At 46.6% G+C, this 21,640-nt stretch overlaps 1 protein-coding gene and 1 pseudogene across 1 annotated transcript; one reads left to right on the top strand and one right to left on the bottom strand.

Moving 5' to 3' along the window:
- Positions 1–13,749: 13,749 nt before the first annotated feature.
- LOC140219563 (uncharacterized) lies at positions 13,750–14,604 on the bottom strand. The gene has a single exon (XM_072289450.1). The coding sequence runs from the start codon at positions 14,602–14,604 to the stop codon at positions 13,750–13,752; it is 855 nt and encodes a 284-aa protein (XP_072145551.1).
- Positions 14,605–16,776: 2,172 nt separating this feature from the next.
- LOC140219562 (uncharacterized) lies at positions 16,777–18,451 on the top strand (annotated as a pseudogene).
- The last annotated feature ends 3,189 nt before the right edge of the window (positions 18,452–21,640 follow it).

The following is a 21,640-nucleotide window of genomic DNA, read 5'->3' as shown; positions in this document are numbered from 1 at the left end:
GCAGCAATATCAGTGATTTTGGACCAGTTTCATCTCACCCTTAGAAAAGTCGCGACGCCGTATTCGGCCATTCCATTAGGTACAACAAGCGCTGCGCCGATGGAACCCCGAGGGAAGTGTAATATGCGTGCTGTTCTAAGCGGCGCTTGATACCATGTTGAGTTCGCTTTCCGGCCTCGCTGCTTCTATGCCATGGTTTTAGGATGGTACTTTCTGTCCTCTCATCAGGTCGTTTTAGAATGTGCCCTTGCTGAACTCGCGCTGTCGCCATTCGGCTCCAACGTTTTGAAGATAAGATACGCCGACACCGAGATTCCTGCATACTCTGCCACACTTGTACCCGTTTCCTCCGTTGGGTTTTCCGACTCCACAGTTATTTTCACGCCGTCCAAGCTTGTTGCTCACCGTCATCCCTTCTTCCTTCCTTTTGCCCTTCTTGCCATTCGACAAGGTTCCAGCGCACTTTATGTATCTAACCTGTGTCCTTGCCCTGTTAGCCTGCTCCATGATGAGTGTCTTGGTTATGCCGACGAAATCGAAGCAAGCTTTCTTCACGATGTGCCTGACAACTCGGCTTCTCCCACGCCACCTTGCGACCCACATTTTCCGAGTGTGTTGATCCCAACCTCACTCTAGCGCAGCGCGCCCCGATCTCCTGGACCGCTTGCGCACGTCATTCGACCTACACCAATCTCGCTTAGGCCGTACATCCGCTGTTGTCCATCACATCGATACCAGCAAACATGCGCCTTTACGCCACAGGCAGTATCGCGTATTCGCCACGGAGCGTAGCGTCATCGCTGAGCAAGTTGGTGGCATGCTCCAACGCGGCATCATACAACCCTCGCACAGTCCATGGGCTTCTCCTGTACTGTTGGTAAAAAAGAAAGATAGCACAATTCGCTTTTGCGTAGACTACCGGCGACTCGATCAGGTAACACGCAAGGACGTTTCTACGCTGCCCCGTATGACGACGTGCCAGACCGCCTCCAAGGTGCCGAATTTCACTCATTCTTAGACTTATGTTCCGTGTACAGGCAAGTGCCAATGGCTGAGTAAGACCGCCCAAAAACGGCCTTCATTACAACTGACGGATTGCTTGAATTCACCGTGATGCCATTTGGCCTGTGAAACGCGCCTGTCACATTTGAAAGAATGATGGACATCTTGCGCGGCCTCAAATGGGAGATATGCACGTGTTATCTGGACGACCTTGTCATCTTTTCACCGGACTTTCCTTCCCACTTCGACTTGAATGCGTCCTCAAGTGCATCGCCGATGCTGGCCTCCAGCTTAACTTGAAGAAATGTCGCTTCGCTGCCCGGCAGCTGGTCATCCTCGGCCATGTCGTGTCGAAAGGTGTACTCTCTGATCCCGCGAAGCTACAATCTGTTGCCCAGTTTCCGCGACCAGCGACCTTGAAAGAACTGCGCAGCTCCATTGGGTTAGCGTCTAACTTCCGCCGTTTCATCCGCAATTTCGCCACCATATTAGCACCTTTAACGCAGCTTCTTCGTGGTGGCCACCATCTTTCGACCTGGTCACCGGATTGCGATGCCGCATTCACACAGCTGCGTCGTCTCTTGACGTCACCACCAATCCTGCGCCATGTCGACCCAAGTGTTCGAACTGAAAGACACGGATGCCGGTGGTGTTGGCGTTGGTGCCGTTATCGCTCAGAGAAAGGCTGGCTTTGAAGAGTACGTCGATGCCTTCGCCAGTCGTGCACTCACTAATCCTGCATCGAACTATTCTGTAACAGAAAAAGAATGCCTGGCTATCATTTGGGCCATAACCAGATTCTGTCTATATCTCTATGGCCACCCATTTGACGTGATAACCGATCACCATTCGCTGTGCTGGCTGTCATCCTAACAGAATCATCCGGTTGCCTTGCCCGATCGGCGCTTCGACTGCAGGAGTACGACATTCTGGTGTTGTACTGTTCTAGCCGAAAACAATCGGATGCGGATGCCTTGTCTCGTTCGACACTAACAGACGCGGTTAGCTACCCGAAGGCCTCATTGTCCGAGTCTTCCCTTGCTGCAACGGACATTCTTCTGGAGCAGCAGAAAGACCCATGGATTGTGTCCGTGCTGCGTTTGTTGTCCACCACATCGAGACCCACTACCAATCGCGCATTACGCCGCCAAGCATATCACTTCTCCATTCGCGACGGGCTCTTGTACCGTAGTAACTACCTCCCGGAGGGTTGCAAATGGTTGCTGGTCATCCCTCGGCAACTGCGTTCGGATATTTGTGCAGCGTTCCACGACGATCCCCAGTGCGTGCATGCAGGTGTACTCAAAACATACGCGCGCTTACGCCTTCGTTACTACTGGCGGGGGATGTATCGATTCATCCGTCATTACGTCCGCTTCTGTCTCTTTTGCCAGCGCCGTAAAGATCCCCTTCGTCGTTGCCTTGCCCAGCACGTGCTTTTGATCTAGTAGGCATCGACCACACAAGACGGCAATCGCTGGGTAATCGTGGCCATCAACCATCTTACAGGCTATGCGGTAACTTCCCCTTTGTCCAGCGCTTCTGCACGTGACGTCGCCTGGTTTTTCCTGCCCCACATCGTCCTTCGCTACGCAGCTCCCAGGGAATTACGCAGTGACAGAGGCCGCGTCCTCCTCTCTGACGTCATCGAGGCTCTCCTCAAAGAATGCTGCATCATTCATCGCACCACTACTGCGTATCATTCGCAGAGTGATGGCATGACCGAGCGCTTTAATCTCACTCTTGGTGACATGCTGGCCATGCACGTTGCATCCGAGCAAATCAAATGCGGCCGTGGTCTGCCTTTTCTGACCTACGCTTACAACACCACCACGTAGACTACCACAGGATTTTCATTCTTCTTTCTCCTGTACGGACGCGAACCTTTTTCCACAATGCACACTATCCTTCCGTACCCCCCTGACACCACGGCAACCACTACCTTATTCGAAGCTGCTGCACACGCAGAAGAGTGTCGCAAGCTTTTTCGTATATTTACGTCAGAAGACCAGCAACGACACAAGCCTCATCGAGAAACTTCCCGTGTCCCTGTATCCCATGCTCCTGGCTCGCTAGTGTGGATCTGGGTTCCAACCCCTACCCCTGGACTGTCACCGAAACTCGCGTCAAAGTACCAGGGCCCGTACCGCGTGATCAACCAAACGTCGCCAGTCAACTATATCGTGGAACCCCTCGAGCTACCTTTGGATCATCGCCGTCGAGGACGCAAAATTGTGCATGTCCAGCATCTCAAGCGCTGCTATGATCCGCCTGTGTTGTCCTACCCGTCGGTCGCCGGGACAGCTTCCATTTCCGCGGGGGAGATAACTGTACTGTAATATAAGGAGCAGTGGGGCTGTGGCTATGTGTGAGAGAGACAACGACGACGAGAAAGAAAAACCTTGTTTCGGTGCTCGATCGGCTATACTACCTCTCGCTGCTCTATCGTTCTAGTCGCGAACGCTTACTTCCAAAAGAGCCTCGCGAAAGTAAGAATAAATTTCACCCGAGAAGCTTATCCACCACAACACACTGATGTGGAAGAAATAGGGAAATATATAAAGAGCTTTAGTAAAGGATATGAGTAAACAGGAGACAGATAATTTTGTTCAAATGCTATTGCCTCCAGAACGGCGTGTTTCGTTGTCACCGCATAAACCGGTACTTGAACCTATGGAGAAACGTAGAGTGTTCGAACACATCGGTGACACTATCGTTGTTTACTGCTGAGTATTTTCTATCTTGATGACAACTGAACGTAACGCAGAAGGAGAATATTAGCGTGTAAGTAGCCACAAATGAGAAGCGTAGATACACTTCTCGGTGGGACCATTTATGCTCAATATATTCGCTAGAACATGAGCGAATGAAACGAATTGAATGCTGTGAGATTCTCTTAATAAAGTAAATGACAGAATGTTCAAGTTATGAAGGAAGAAGAGTGTTTCATAAGAATGCACAAATTTTTTTTTAACACCATCGTACTTTTCAGATTGTTCAAATGCGTTTTTTATAATTTAAACAATATTAGCGTCTATAGGGCCAAATGAAATCGATCCTGTAGTCAGTAATTTCTTTAATACCATATGTAAGCATTTGTTTGCAGCTTAGCCTCCCACAGACTGATAGATTACCCGAACACTTGAAACTTCATACGGATGCGAACCGAAATGCTTGCGCATGTTCGATATGTAAAATTTCAATGACTACGTATTCGTTGCCATCAGAATGGGCAAAATTTTGCGCAGTTCCTAGAATGATTTTATTTCTGGAAATAGCTGGCATATCAAATTTTTTACAAAAATCGTACTTATGCGCACACATTTTATTTCTATCTAAACAACATTCATAGCCTGCGCCAAGGTCATACAAAGTGAAGCCAAGTTGACTTTTTCGGTTCAGGCAGTAAGCCCTGTGCGACTCGGATTACGCTTGAGAATTGAAAGAAAAATTTAATAAATATTGTTAAAGCTTTTCTTTAAGCAAGATATGTTATTGATATGATATGTTAATCCCAAATTTTCCCCGCACATAAACGTGCAGTGACTTAGAGCTCTCACCAGAAATTGGAAACGCTAGCAGACAATGGACTTACAGAGCTTTCTCGTATATCGTGAATAAATTATTTAGAAAGGCAGCAAATTTTCCACACAGCCACAGTAAAATGCATCAAATTTACGACAAATTAATTCTTTGGGGCAGCTGACTGTTTTTCAAGACAGTGGAAAACTTCCGGCGTGGTTGAGATTATAGGCTTCTAAAGTTCCGAAACGCTTTTACGAGTATGTCGATAAGAGGGGGCAAACAAACTAGAAAGTTTACACATTTGTTCCGCATCACACTCAAGACGTTTCTCAATTTTCTCTAAATATCGCCAACGTTCATTGTTAACGTCATAATGTAGATCAAGAAAACCAACCGCGGGCCTTCTGTCAACACGCAGATAGGGAGAATGCAAGTTGTGCGCAATTGTTGACTAAGCACAAAATGCCCTTAACATGGCTCCCATAATCTGCGATAGTAATATTGCTGCCTCCCTTGGTTTCCTCAGGAAAGTGGGGAAACTTTCTAAGCGTTCGATAATCACACACTTTTTTCGGTTACCGTATGCCACTCAATAACTGCTGTTGCAGAGAATCACAGATTTGGTGATTCTCAGTTCTTCGCCATTCTAACGACGTGTCAAATTTTTGTTTCCACATATGCAAAAACTTGAACATGTCAATTTTAGTTAAGCAAAATATTACTCAACCATTTCCTTCACCATCCTTCTTATCAGAGGCCACATTACCCCTTAAAGTGAAACGTCTGCTTTTAACAACATACGATGAAAACACGATGTGCTACTAATACATTTAGTGGCAGTAGTGCCCTTGATTAAACATAGAGCTTCGGCCCGGACCATTGAACACTTCTGAAAGCTTTGCGGTACTCAAGGTATATCGCAGTCAAGGTAGTGAAGGTGTATTTTTACCTGTGCTCGAACTTTCATAGAACTTCGTACTTTAGAAACATGACGCTTGATCAGCCACTGATAAGGCTTAGCATCATCTGTTTGTCGATGTAACGTTTATGAGGGTAGAAACTATAATATGGAGCCCATTCGGTAGCGACAATGTGAGGGAAAAACTTGGGAATACTTGCGAGAATTATTTTGCGACAATTTGATCAGTTTGCTCAAACGTCCCGAAAATGAACTGCATGGCTGCCTTACTCCAACAAGTTAGGAGCGTGATGCAGCGATACGGCGCCAGTGTATCTGTCGCCCTCGTGCCATTACACAGAATATTCTTTTTTGAATACCGAAGGAAGCAATGTGCACTAAATTCCAAAGACACTGTTCCGAAATCCACTGAAGGCAACAGCACAGGTAATTATCTTGTGCTCATAAGTCAACACTTACGACGAAGAACGTTGAATCATGACGCAGCGAACATCGCCTTCTCCACGCAAGAGTTACACTTTTGATATATTCTTCTTTTTTCTGATTTTTGACTTCCCAAAACATGGATTTCATTATCAACCACGTGGTAATGAGGGGCTCCGGAATATTTTGACCACTTCGGGTTCTTTAACGTGTAGGAAATACGCGCTTCACGGGCGCCTTTGCATTTCACCCCGATTGAAATGTGGCCGCCGTGGCCGGGATTCCGTCCCGCACTCTCGGCCTTAGTTGCAGGGCACTATAGCCAATACGCCACCTCGACGGATCTTGTGATATCAGAAGTCAAAGAAACTCTGTGCAGCATATATCGTTGGACGGAATCCAAGAATGAAAGAACGTTTATTGAGGAAAACACCCAGGGTATATATAGTCGTCGGCATTCACAGGTACGTGTTGCCGTAATCTTCGTGCTGTCAGTCAGTTCAGGCCGATACGTGCGACACATGCGTAGTCTGCACGATATATCTTTCTCTGTTTAATAGTTGAATAAAGCCGAGATACACAATGGACTTGATTTAAATTGTGGTCGTACTGCAGCTGTCTTGGCTGACGAGTTCTCCGCCTAGACCGTCTTGGAATCGGTCTTGTAAGTAGAGACGGGTTTGCTTGCACTCCAGTTGGGGATGTTACCGGCTGGTCGTCCTCGCTTTCCGGCTGAACGCTGTCGAGGTCATCGTCCCGAAATGGCTCACGCGTTGGAATCAGGTGTCTCCGATTCCGACGAAATACTTGGTCATCTTCCGTAACAATGCGATAGGACCTCGGCGCTGCCGGTCCCACGACCTGCGCTTTGCGGGTCCATGCTTTATCTCGGATCCTCACCACCTCCCCTTTTCGGAGTACTGGTAGGTTCTTTTTGTGGGCGCCAAGTTGTCTATGCTTAGGCACAAACTTTTTTGGTTGCGAGCTGAAGTCTGGAAGCCTGGTTCGTAGTCTCCTGCTTTGCAACAGCTCACCCGGGGAATGACCGTGCTCCAGTGGTGCAGATCGGTAGCTGAGCAGGCCCAGCCAGAAGTCGTCGTGATTTTCTTGTGTTTTTTTCATGATCCCTTTAACTATCTGGGCGCCTTTCTCCGCTAATCTATTGGACTGTGGAAAGCCAGGACTAGATGTCACGTGCTTGAAATCGTACCCATGGGGGCACGCCACCGCAACGACAGTGGTCGCGAAAATCCCCTTCCTGACGCAGGTTCTCGTCCTGTGCTTCGTATTGTCGCTTCAGCTGAGCTCCCACGGCAGCAACACGTTTCTGACTTATCCTCAAAACGCACCCGCCCGGATGCTACCCATGGCCCTGAACGATTCTCCGCAAGTCACCTCACACAGGCCGTTGCTTGGCACAGTCCGGTTTTTCGTCTGGCAACATCGAGCAACTATACACGAGGGACAGCCGTATCGACTACATATTGCACCACCGGACTGGGGCCAGTTGGGGCACGCCACCGCAACGACCGTGGTTACAAAAATCCCCTTCTTGACGCAGGTCAGTTACCATCCGAACGCGGCTTGTGTCCGCTCTGGAAATCGCTGTTTTCTTGCGGTGTCTTGCACCCCTTGTGTTATTGGAACTTGTTGTGGGCTGTTGTGTGAAATGTTATCTCTATATATCAATGCTAACACAATTACTCTGCTCCTGTTGCTGTCGGGTGATGTAGACTTAAACCCAGGACCAAATGACGTTTCACCACCGTCTATTGAAACTATTGCAAAGGCCATATCTCGCATAGAAACATCACAAAGCTGTGTTCTGTCCGAACTTTGTCTAATCCGAGCATCACAGAATAGCATCGAGACCCTCGTGACCAGCCTTTCGGCTCGCGCTGATGCCCTGGGGAAGCTTGTCCAGTCGACTCAGTCAAACGAAATAGGTTTAAAGGCGGACGTGAATGGCAGCCTTGCAAAACTTTCCACTGAAATCAAAGTTCTTACCGAAAAATGCGATAATGCAGAAAATCGCCTGCGTCGTTCAAACTTACTTTTTTGTGGAATTCAAGACACAAAGGGTGAGACTTGGCTTGAGTCTCAACCAAAAATAGTATCATTCTGCTCCGAGCAACTCGGTTTATCCGTTAGTACAGACGACTTGGAGCGTGCACACCGACTTGGCCGTTACCAGCAAGACGAAACTAGGCCTATTATTGTATTATATGCTAGATTTAAAGATAAATCAAGAATTCTCGCAGTGGCTTCTAAGCTCAAGGGCACACATTTTTTGATTCGCGAGGACTACTCAGCCAGAGTTCGACAGGCGCGAAGGAAGCTTTATCTTCATGGACAACAGAGCGGCATATCATTTAAACTTCGCTTTGACAAGCTGCTGCTTGATGGCAAGCAATTCACGTACGATGCTGAATCTGATTGTATAGTTGAACTGAGGGCATAGCGGTCACTGCGTCTCTCCAGGCATGCGCGTCCCTCTTCTCCCTCCCAGACCTGCCTCGCCTCGATTACTGTCCCTGTTTATCAGAATATGTCGGTCTTGCTCGCAAACAAGCGTAGTTACCTGCCTAAGAAAGACGTCCTAGAAACTATCTTGAAAGACAACAATACTGACCTTGCTATACTTACGGAATCTTGGCTGCATCCAAATATTGCTGACCACGAGCTATTAAAGATAGCCAAACAAACGCTGTTCACCGGCTTGGCAGGTTGGGGCGCAGGGGAGGCGGCATTTGATTTTTGCGAAAGAAAGTGTTCCTTCATATGTCACCAAATTGAACTGTCAACATGAAATTTTGTGTGTAAATATATCACTTCGGTCTAGTATGACTGTGATTATTGCTTGTTATCGCGCTCGTGACTGTGATGTTTCTTTCAACCATGAACTAAATTCTGTACTAGCGAATCTTTACTTACGCTTCCCATCTGCGAATTTTATGCTCTGTGGCGGTCTTAATTTTCCGGACATAAACTGGGCAAATCTAGACGCACACAACCGGCAATCCAAATATTTTTTTTACACAATCCTTAAATTCCACTTTACTCAGATGGTTAATATGGCAACCCGTGGGGAGAGCATTCTAGACCTTGTCCTTGTTTCTAACCCCAAAATAATAAAATCGCTGTCATCCGTTGCTGGTCTAAGCGACCACAAATTACTGCTATTTAATCTCTGCATCCCAGTTCTTTTCAGACAGCCCTCGACCAAATACATTAGGGACTACAACAAAGCAGATTTTAGCAAAATTAACACTGAACTGAACACTTTTTCAAATTTTTTTCGTGAGACTGCGCCTTCTCGTACAGTAGATGAAAACTGGTTGTTATTTAAGAATAAATTATTATGGCTTGTTGAGAGACACGTACCTCTTGTTCGCATTCGCGGTGATTCAGCAAAACCCTGGTTTTCTAACACACTTCGGAGGCTGTCGAGAAGGATAAAACTGTCTGTTTCGTGATGCGAAACGCTCTAAATCTTGTTCAAAGTGGAACAAGTACTTCAAGTGCCTGCGCAAATACACTAGCACTTTGAGACAATCCAAAAAGAAGTTCTTCCACCACGATTTGCCTAACATCATACGTGTCATCCCCAAAAGATTTTGGAATATTTTGAAACCAAACAGTAGCTCCAATAACATTTCCTTGAGTTATCCTGACGGTTCAAACGTGTCGCTTCATCAGCGGTCAAACGCAATGAACTCATATTTTTCTTCTGTTTTCACTCGTGAGCCTGCACTGAAGGACTTTGGCTTACCCAACCACAGTTTTCCCCTCATGTTTCCCATTACAATTACTTCTCAAGACATTGTGAAACTTATTGATAACCTAAAGATTTCTAGTGCCCCCGAGCCAGATAACATCACTGCTAATATACTAAAAGGTAGGAAACGATTTCCAGTCTAATATTACAAATAATTTTTACCCGGTCCATTACTGATAGTTCACTTGCAAATGACTGGAAGATTAGTAAAGTGGTACCGGTATATAAGTCAGGCAGCCACTCTGATCCTTCCAACTATCGCCCCACTTCCCTAACGAGTATTCTCTGTAAACTCCTAGAACATATAATATATTCGCAAATAGCATGTCTTCTCGGTGATCATTCCTTCTTTTTTCACAATCAGCACGGTTTCCGGCCTGGTTTGTCATGCGATTCACAGTTATTTAATTTATTACTGAACTTCACCTGAATTTAGACTCATCACTTCAAACTGACGTCATATATCTAGACTTCGCCGAAGCATTTGACTGTGTTCCCAATCAGCGGCTTTCGGCCAAACTTTCATGCCTCGGTCTCGACCCTCTCGCACTGTCACGTATCCGTTGCTTTCTTACTAATCGATTCCAGTACAAAGCTATCGGAAATCATCGCTCAACCACTGCTAGCGTCATTTCCGGAGTATCACAAGGGTCCTTCCTCGGTCCCCTTCTCTTTCTCATCTTCACAAGAGACCTTCCCAACGGCATATCATCCAATATCGGACTTTTTGCAGATGACTGCGTAATCTACCGTCGCATTACAGACCCAGCTGACCATGCAACGCTCCAAAACGACTTACATTCATTAAAAACCTGGTGTTCCAACTCTTTAATGAAACTTAACATCTCCAAATGTAAAGTTATGCAGGTATCCCGTAAACATTCTAACAAGAATCACTCGTACTTTTTAAACTCGACATCCCTATCCACCGTTGAGTCGTATTGTTATCTCGGTGTTACTATTTATAGCGAGTCGACCTGGTCCGACCATATAACAAAACTGGCTACCGACACTAATAAATCACTTGGTTATATCAGACGTACCCTTGCGCAGTGCCCCTCATCCACAAGAAAACGAGCTTATGAAACTTTTATTCGAAGTAAACTTGAATACGCCTCAGCTATTTGGAGCCCGCACCAAGCTTACTTAATTAATATGTTAGAATCAATGCAAAATCGTGCCGCTAGATTCATGACTTCCAGATACAGACGTGAAGAAAGTGTCAGTGCGATTAAATCATCTCTAGGACTCGAACCATTGGTGTTGCGTCGGAAAATTGCGAAACTGTGCCTTTTCCAGCGACATTATTATAACTTCCCCGAACTGCATGGAATGCTTCTAATCCCACCAACCCATACATCTCGTTGCCTTTTTAACTCTTGCAGCATCCAGCGCTTGCATGGTTCAACATTTTCCCTTAATCAATCGTTTTTGCCTAGCGCCATTATAGAGTGGAACAATTTACCAGATAGAGTTGTCAATGAGCGCAACCCCATTATTTTCAAGCAGCTGCGTACTGATCACCTTAAACCCTAACCTTATAATGACCGTACTGTGCCTTCAATATTTTGAGATTGCCATCTCACATTGTGACTGTTCTGCTCATTTGCTTTTCCATTCTATTCAGTGTGCCTCTTGGCTTTTTTTGTTTGTTGTTGTTGTTTGTTTGTTTTAATGCGAATCCACAGGCTGAGTCTTGTGAGAAATTGTCACCATATCTTTGTTTCTATCCTTATCTTCTGTGACCCCCCCCCCCCTTATGTAATACCCCGACAGGGGTCCTTAAGAAAAAAATAAATGATGATGGTGTTGTTGATGATGATGAAAGGTGGCAAACTGGCGGGACGTGAACTGGGGGCCGTTGTCACTGCATACTTCGACTGCGATTCCATATCGCGCGAAAATACAGCTCAGTTTGGCAATGACCGTGCTCGACAGGGTGTCGCCGAGTTTTTCCACTTCCGGGAAGTTTCACTGCGCATCGAACTCGCACAAGTGCGAGCTTCCCCCATGCTGAAAGATATGAACGCAGACTCTGTACCAAGCGTAACTCGGCGTTGGTCTGAGCATAAAAGGCTCGCTTGGTTGCCTGTATGCGTACTTTCGGCAGACGGCGCAACTTTTCAACATAGTTTCAATATCTTCATTAATTCCGGGCCAAAACACCAATCGTCGGGCTCGTGCTTTGCATTTGGTTATGCCCAAGTGCCCTTCGAGTACACGTTGAAGTATTTCGTCCCTCATCGACTTTGGAACAACTACTTTGGTTCCTTTTAGTACCACTCCCTCTATTAGTGACAGCTCAGTAGCAAAAGGTTTTATGCAGCCATCAAGATTGTCGCTGCCGCTGATGTAGCGCATCACTATTTGTAACTCCGGGTCACTTGCAGTTGCGGCAATTAAGCGGTCATGAGTTTTCCTGCTTACCAGGTCTGAGACTGCACCAATTGCGTGAACCTCTATTTATTCTGTCGAGCCACTCATATCCCCTGGATGGTTGATGGGCGTCGACCTTGAGAGCATGTCGGCCAGCAGAAGTTGCTTCCCTGGTACAAATTCAAGCACATAGTCGTAGTTCAGTAAGCGCATGAAGAAACGCTGAAGAAGCGGCGGCATGTCACCGATTCCTTTAGATGCAATGGCTAGCAGTGGTCGGTCTCTATGACTATCTTACGCCAGTATGCGAAGTGGTGAAATTTTTCACACCCGAACGTTATGCTCATTGCCTCTTTTTCGATTTGCGAATATCGTTGCTCAGTCTCGTTCATCACGCGTGATGCATACGCAACAGGCCGCCAGCTGTTACCGTGAAGCTGTAGAAGTGCAGCACCTAGTCCACTTTTAGAAGCGTCAGAAGAAATTTTAATTTCCCTGGCAGCATCGAAAACAGCCAACACAGGAGCGCTGCTGAGCCTGTGCAGATGGCTGTCCATTCATTTGCCTGGTTGGCCGACCATTCAAACTTGGTGTCCCTTTTGATGTGACTGCGCGAAAGTTGCGTCTTTTCTGCCATATTCGTAATGCATTTACTAATGTAATTGGCAACACGTAACATTCTGTGCACTGCAGCTTTGTCCGTTGGTTGCGACATTTCTTTAAGGGACATGCTCCGTGTGGCATTTGGCCTTATTCCGTCTCGGCTGATGACATCACCCAAAAAGTTAACTTCAGTAAGCCTGAACTTGCACTTCCTTGCGTTAAAAGTTAAGCCAGCGTTTTTTGCCATTTGCAATACATTTCGAAGGCGTGTGTCATATTCCTCTTTAGTGACGCCCCAGACAAGAACGTCATCTACGCATACACGCACCCCCGGAGCCCTGTCAAACATTTCGCTCAAAGTTTTTTGCAAGACTTCAGGAGCCAAGGCGATACAGAAGGGCAGCCTCAGAAAGCGGTAGCGACCGAGTGGCGTGCCGAATGGGCATATTTTTGATGTGGCGTCATCCAAAGAAATTTAGTGGAAACTTGAATTCGCATCGAGGCAGGAAAAATATTGAGCGCCGGCGAGCTCAGCTTCAATGTCTTTACGTTCAGACATCTGATGGTGCTCACATTTCAGGCATTCATTTATATGCCTAGGATCAATGCATACACATAGCGTGCCGTCCTTTTTACGTACAATAACAAGCGGGCTCACCCAGTCCGTTGGTTCTCTCACTTTCGTGATGATGGGGCCCGTTCCATGCGGTCAAGCTCCTCCCGCAGTGGTTCTTGTAATGACAAGGGTACGCGCCGCGCTGGCCGGACTACAGGCATCGAACCAGTGCGTAATACTATCTGATACTGACGGGCAACACAACCTATTCCTTGAAAGAGTTGAGGAAATTCCTGCAGTATTTAGTCGACAGCGCTAGCGTTGACTGCATCCACCGACCTCGCGACCAGTCCAAGCGCCTCACTTACACATCGTCCGAGTATTGCCTGGTTGCCTTTTTTGATTATGAAGAAGTCGAAACTCCCAGCTTGATCTTTCATGGTGACTGGTAACGACGCGACACCGAAGTGTCTGATGGCGTCCGCGCTATACGACCACAGAATGGAACTGCTCGGCTTCAAACTTTGCATCCCTTTGCACTTCCGATAGACCGAGTAAGGCAGCAAGTTAGCTTGGGAGGGTGTTTACTTTCAAGAAGGCATCCTGGCCGGCCACTTTAGCGTTTACGATCCAGTCCTTCGAGTTTCTCACACTGCATGTTTTTACATCAAGGATGTCGAAAGTGTCCTGCACGTTGACCACTTCGCCTACTGTAGACCCTTCCTTGCAACACGCTGCAAAATGATTGGCGCCACGACATACAAAACAAGTCTTCCCGAACGCCGGACACCTACTACGTTCGTGCGAGCGGTTGCATTTCATGCATTTAAACGGACGCTTCTTTATCGACGCGACCTGCTTTTCCGCCTGAGTCCATGCCTCGTTCTGCTGGCTGGACAGTTCAGCAGCCTCGCAGATTTGTTCGGTCTTGGCTAGCGTCAGGTCTTTTACTTTGATGAGCTTCTCCCGCAACTTGAGGTTATGTACACCGAATACAACCTGGTCGTGGATCATTGGCTCGGTTAATTCAGCGAAGTTGCAGCTTCGGGACAGCTTTCGCAAGTCGCGCAGGAAATCTTCAAAGGGCTCCGCTACGTCCTGGGTTCTTGACCGGAAAAAGTACCTTTCATAGACTTCGTTTTCCTGTTCCTCACAGTACTCTTTCAACTTCCGCACGACCGTTGTGTAATCATCCTTGCGTTCCGCCTCCAGAAAGGTGAAGCTGTTAAAAACCTCAAGTGCATCGTCGCCAGCAACACTCAGCAACAGCGCAGCCTTGACAGCTTCTGACCTTGGTTCTTTCGTAGATGCTGTCGCTTGTAGGAACAGTTCGAACTTCTGGATGAACACGTTCCAATTCTTCGCGATGTTGTCGGATGATCCGGAAAGTTGCAGATGCTCCGGCGGCTTCGCTAGCTCCATTGTTCTGAATGGTTACGTTCATCCAGCGATACCACTTCTGACACCAGGTATCGTTTACACGGAATCCAAGAATGAAAGAACGTTTATTCAGGAAAACACCCAGGGTATATATAGTCGTCGGCATTCACAGGCACGTGTTGCCGTAATGTTCGTGCTGTCAGTCAGTTCAGGCCGATACGTGCGACACATGCGTAGTCTGCACGATACAGAGCAAGACACCGCCACTAAGAGAGATAAATGATAGTAGGCGAAAAATACCAGCCCAGCCTTCCGAACAAGAAAGAAGTTTATCGTTCGATTGATAACATAAAAGAGAGTCGTCATTGCATGCCACATATAAATGAACACTATTATAAATCTGATCTTGCTTCCTTCAAGAAATATTCCAGTTCTTATTTAAAATAATTCATATTAATTACTGCTTGCCACCGCCTCAATTCCTAATCCACTACTTCCTCTGGCTTTCTTTTTCTCGCTGGTAAGTGACTCACAACCATTTTTTCACCCTTTCGCGACAATGCTTAATCAAGTTTGGAGAGCAAGTGCACCATCTGACAAGAATTTCCGGGTGAACGAGCATTGTAGACTCGGCAAGTTGGTTTGTGCTCAACATGGCAAATGGCAAATACGAAGGGAGTAGTGATGAGGCGCATCAGATCATCAAGGTGATGAATATGTGCAGTGTTTATGGGCACAACGGTCAGATCTCTTCAAAGTGCGTCAAGAAATGTTCATTGTATATCATTGCAGAAATGAAATGGTAATGGTACATGTAGCTCGACTGTATAAGAGCCTCAGCAAACCTTCACTGTAGAGGGCGATAAACGCATAATAATAAGATGTAAGGTAATGGCGCATAGGTTATGCTATGAAAACACCAAAAGTGGCAGACACTTAAGACTACTTACGCGTAGGAATGCGAAAGCATTACAGTCATAGGGGTGAACTCTCTTCAAGTAACGTTTTTACTTGTAATAAAGGTGCTTCTGCCGATATTGTATTCGGCGTGTGTATTTGAATATTCGTTGACCACCAGACTCCAACATTTCGGATACTCGGGCTGCGAGAGTGATGAGGGTAACCGTGGTGGCAAGTGGTGATCAGCGAGACGTAGACGTAGTTGTTGTTCAAAGAGAGTTTAGTTCATGCTTTGATATCCTCGATGTCTAGCGCTAGGTCGGTTGTGATGATTTCGTCTTCTCTGGCGACAATGTCTTCGTCATGAGACCAGTATATGACCGGAATCTAGTCCTTGGGTTGTAGTGGCAGAGGTGGTGTCGGTGGTGGTGCAATGGGGTCGATTTATACTAGCATCGACTTCTGGTCAATGATCTACGTTGATAAGTACTTGACGTCTCTAAGAGCGTTCTGGTTGTAAACGCGAGGTCAATGTGAGATCTTCTAAATCGCGATCGCTGTACGTGGGGTTACGAGTAGTACTCCTAGATTGTGGCAGAATCTGCGGAGGGTGTTATCGTTGGTCCTTCCGCTGTGGTAGAATTCTTCGAATAGGACGAGTGATTTAGAGCGGATTTCTTGCGGTATGTTGCACATCACAAGCGATTTTGCTTCATATTCAGACATGTCTAGAGCCATATAGATGAACGCTATGACGAATCCGCTGGTCAGCGACACGGACCACATTTTTTTTGTGATGGCTCCATCGCGCGAGTTGTGGTGGTAGGCGAAATAAAAAAGCCAATTTTTGTGCGCTAGATCGGTTTCTTGCTTTTGGGGGTTTCTGTATTCTGAAACATTCAAGAATATGTAGCAACAAAAACTATTCTTCTAATATAATTAGTGCCGAAGTTTCAGTGCGTTTTCCATACCACGCCCTCGTATTGCCAAACCGAAACCAAAACAGAAACCACATTGCATGGCTTCAGAAAGTAAGTTGTTTTTTCTATAATATTATTATTCAAAACACTTTCTAAATCTTGTTATGATTGAAAGCTTAATTGATGTCGTAAAACGTAGTTTTGCGTTTGTAACTGTCTTTAACTCTAGAACCGGACACAAGGGAGGCTAGCGACACTTGTCGCATTGTTCATAGAATATCTGTTGTTTTGTTTGCCTTGGTGCCTACGTCGGGCTTCGTTTTGCAAATTTCCCAAGTGCTAATGCAAGTATAGCAGGGTGTTTACGCCACCTAGACCACATTCCAGCCAGCAAATGAAATTCAGGGCTCGCAAATCAAGGAAGCGCAAGTTTGCTCGGAATCAACACACGCCCAAGAGGCTGTCTTTGAACACAGTAGACCCTGGTGCTTCGGCGACTGCCAAGAAGCTTGGGGACATCGCAAAAACCTACGATGCTCCACTAGAGGATTTTACGCTCCAAGGAAGCAGAGTAGTAAACATTTCAATCTTTTCTGATGTGTTTTCATCGCGGGCATGTACTGAATGCTGGAAGACCTCGCTGAACCTCGAGGAACGCTCGAACCGAGGGACATGCTCTACTTGCACAGTCGTATGCACCGATTGTGGGTTCGAGCTTGTATTCGATACATGGAGAAGATTGGCGTATGGCAATGCCAACGATATTCGTCTCGTTTGCGCGAAGCGCCAGCTAGGAAAAGTGCGCGCCGGTGCGGAAACATTTTCTAAAGTGGTGAGCATGCCTGCCCCTCCACGTCACTCCGCCTACGACAATATATCGTCTCGGCTTTCTGCTGCGGCTACCAAAGTGGCGCCCAAATTGATTATATATGCTTCTGCGGAACTTCATAGTGTTGTGGGGAGTGCCGCGTATGGCGTTTCAGGTGATTGAACATGGCAAAAACCTAGACATTCATCTTTCAACGCCTGTGTATCAGTGATTTCTGTGGACACAGGAAAGGTTATTGATGTTGAGGGCCTTTCTAGCTCATGCAAGTCTTTCAAAACAAAAAGCTAGTTCAACAAATAAAGTGCTGAGTACCAGGAGTGGAATGGAAATCACACTTTCTGTCAAGGAAATCATGAAGGAAGTGCCGGTACTATGGATATGGTTGGTCTGTACCGAATATTTGAAAGGTCGGAAACAACCAGAAGCTTCAGGTACCTGCAATACTACGATGAGCGGGATACTAAGAGTTATGCGACTGTGAAAGACATGCATTGAAAGAACAGTCTCCAGAAACTTGAATGCAGTGGGCACGTTCAAAAGCGCGTTGGCTGCTGCCAGAGAAAACTCAAGAAGACAGTGCGTGGACTTCGAGGTAAAGGGCAGCTCACAGATGCCCTCATCGACCACCTGTAAAACTATTACGGCATCACCATATGAGCTAATGTGGGGAACCTTTCTGCAATGAAACAAGGTAACCTAGCCACTCTGTTCCACTGCAGCTCTACAGACAAGCACCCGAGACACGGCCTGTACCCACTTTGACCACAAAGATGATGTGGGTATAGAAGAGTAGAAGCAGTCAGTGAAGGGAAGTATGTGCACAAAGGAGGGATCCGAAGCGGCGTGCTTAACAAATTGAAAACAGTGTAGAAAGATTTTTGTTCGGATGAACTTCTGAATAAGTGTCTTTGAGCGCTTCAGCGTTCCCATATGGCAGCGGGCTCCCAAGAAGGTCTGCGTAACCTTGCCTACGCTATGGTTTGCCTTGAATGATGCTGTGGCACACTTTAATAATGGTAGTGTTGGCACCCTGGAAGCCCTCAGGAAGGGTGGCATCGAGCCAGGGCACTACACGACAACAGCTTGCATCGCCACAGATCAGCAGCGCATGCAGAATGCTGAGCGCAAGCCAACTGACGGGACAAAACAGGCCAGAAAGAAACGATGAGCAGCTATACGGGCTAAATGAGACTATAATGCATCTAGCGAGGGACCCAGCTATAAACCTGGTGCATTTTAGGTCTCTATGTAGTGTTTTGCACATGTTTCGCTAAGTCTCAAAAGATTTTTTCCGTTTTTCTATAAACAACTTTTTTCTCCATCTAATGTGACGGAAACTTTCATAACCTTTTTGTGGGTGTGTATTTGGACCTGAAATTTTATATGCTCATTTTGAACATATATACCAGTGTTGTGAACCAGAATGAAAAAATGAGTAAATAGTTTTGAATTCACAGCTCATTTTGCTATTTGGTTTGCTAAAACTTGAAATCTTTGTCCAATTTAAAATTTTTTTAACGTTACTTCAATAATATTTATTGTATAATATATATTCTGGTTGACTGCATAGACCCAACATTTCGCTAAGCAAATGGAAAACTTTTACTCAAGTAAGTCTTTCATTAGTAAGTTTTTTCGGCTGGCGTGACTACACCTTTTAACCCATTTTTTGACAAAAATTACCCGCCAAAAAATAAATAAAAATATTTTGCGCTCTAAACAGCTGCGAAAGGTAAATAAACCATGCTACTCCTGAAGAAAATTTATATCAACCCTAGCTCCTTCGTAACAAAAACTTTTTTAGTTGCCTACCACCTTTTTAGTTGTCTACCACCTTGAATGTTCGACGCTGTGTTTGGTGCAAACGCAAGTCCTGTGAGGGGAAGCGTCTGAGCAGCATTATGTGCGTTGATTCAGGCACCTCTGTCATAGTGTTAGCAGACAACAGTCCCGTGCACACACTATACACACTGAAGATCGTATTCTGCACAAAAGCCTTGTGCAAACAAGTCGTTCTATCAAGATGCGTACTTCCAGCCAAGCTCGAGCTCCGGCTTTCTCTCACTGTTTCTGTCGTTTCAACTCGGCCTTACGCTCTCTGATTTCTTGATCGCGTTCACGAATGCGACATTTTCATCGGCCTCTCGTTTTCTAAATTTTTGTTCAAGCTTGCGACTGTAAGTTGCGGCCTCTCGTTTTTTTTAATCTATGCTTGCGCGCTTTGCTCCGCATATTGTAACCTTCTATGACGAGCACGGCATGCTGTCGTTGCCTGCCTCTTCGCTTTGCGTGGCAGCATTCATCGCTGTGTTGCTTCTTCGGCTGTGACATTTGCGTGGGCGGCCACGTTTGCTTCGGTAGCTGCCATAGATGTAGACGCTACTGTCGTTATCGAGGCCGTAGATGTTGATGGGGTCGCCTCACAGTCTACAGCACGAAGCGCAGAAGCCGCGAAGATAAAATCCAAAGCCCAATTAGCTCTCCGGTGGCCAAGCACCTCATCTTCGGAGGCGCGATGCCTTCTCGCCTCACAGGAACATCTGCCCCGTTACACGACATGCGGCGCCCCTCCGCTTCCTCTCTGCGCCGTGCGTCCACTTGATGAGGCATTTTGACGACCATCCGTCGGTGCGCAAGGAACAACGCCCATGCGTTTTCTTGTAAGGGGACATATAGGACTTTTGCCCCAAATAATAAGCATAAAGAGACGATATACGAAAAGATGTCTATGCCGATAGTGATACGGCCTCCCCAGGGACACAGAACACAAGGGCCCTGGGGCAGGAATTCTGGAGAACGTTGGTTCCGCAGCCACATCCTCCACATAAAGGAGGCGATATGAAAGTCTTGAACGAAGAGATATTTTAAGCAGAGCACCCCTAACGCTCCAATCCACTCAGGTGGCAGCAGAGATGTGGATTCATTTAGCCTTTCTTAACAAATGCGTCTCGCAAAGAGACGAGGGACACGCACTGAGCTTGGCTCTAAGACGCATAGGTCTGCGCACACACTCATGACTGCACTCACTCACACTCACTCGCACTCATTTCAAACGTGTGAGTGCGATGCGAGTGAGTGCCAGTGAGTGTGAGCGGTGGTGAGTGCCTGTGAGTGAGTAAAGGGGAGTGTGAACATGAGTGGGTGCCTGTGAGTGCGAGTGCAGGTGAGTGTGTACGTGAGTGAGTGTGAACGTGGTGTTTCTGAGTGAATGGAGGTGAGTGTGAACGTGAGTATGAATGTGAACATGGGTGACTCTGGGTGTGCGTGAACGTGAGGTACTGAGCGCGGGTTTGTGTGAATGTGAGGGCTTGTGAGTTGAGGTGATCCTGAATTAGGGTGTAAATGATGCTATATATATATCAGTAAATGCCCGTGAGTGTTAGTAGATGTGAGCTCGAAGGTGAGCGAGTGAACGTGAGTAGACATGAGTATTAACGTGGGATAATGTAGTACAGCTAGCATAACAATTGAAGACGTGTAAAGTTCCCTTTAAGAGTGGATTGTGATAGCGTAAACATGCTACGTTCGTAACTGAAATCATGGGAGGCGGTTCTTTGCGGGACCCTATCGAAGAGCAAGTGGACGCAGCATCGAAGGCACGTGCATGTACCGCGTCCCAACTTCTTCATATAAAACCCCGTTTAAGAGCGCGCGCCCCTTTCAAAAGAAGAAGCCGTGCGGAACGGCTGTGCTCCAAAATGCTTTCTGTTGGAAACAGCGTATCAGCCCGCCCCACACTGAGGATCGTCGACCCCGTTTCTGAATGAAGATGCAAAGTACAAAGGTGTCCTCCCGCGTCTACCGGCCAGTAACGATGTTTTGAATTGCATTTTTCTTCATGCGTTCATGAGCGGCAGGCCATACCGTGCTCCTGACTTCCGAGATGCTCTGCTTGAAGCAGTGAATACTGCAGATACTATAGGTGTCGCACAGTATCAAACGAGCCAAGTGGGGATGGTTACTTGGGCTAGTGGTGCGGCAAAAGAGACTCTCATCAAATGTGGTGAGCTGCGTGTCAAAGTGCTGATGTGCGTGGTGATAGATCCGGAGATAAAAAGATCAATCTCAAATTCCTATGGTTTCCCCCTCCCCTTGTACCTCAACGCGCTGAAGAGGCGTTTCAGGCCTATGGTGAGGTGAAGTCGGTGGAGAGAGAAGTATGGAGGTGCGCTGATATGAAAGAGTGGGTGACAACAAACCGGTAAGTTTACTTGGCGTTCAATGACAATGTCACCATAAGGTGAATACCGCAAATTATGTACATTTAGGGACACCAATGCCTCGTACTTATTCCCGGCAGGCCTGCACTGTGCCTTTGTTGCAAGCATGTGGGACACGTCCGTCGACAATGTAGAAAACCGAGATGCTTGCAATGCCACCGATTTCGTCACTCGGCGGACGCTTGCGTGTCGGCCTACGCCAATATGCT

This window comes from Dermacentor andersoni, chromosome 7 (assembly GCF_023375885.2).
Source record: "Dermacentor andersoni chromosome 7, qqDerAnde1_hic_scaffold, whole genome shotgun sequence".
NCBI classification, from domain to species: Eukaryota; Metazoa; Arthropoda; class Arachnida; order Ixodida; family Ixodidae; genus Dermacentor; species Dermacentor andersoni.
This window is presented reverse-complemented; position numbering and strand designations above follow the sequence as displayed.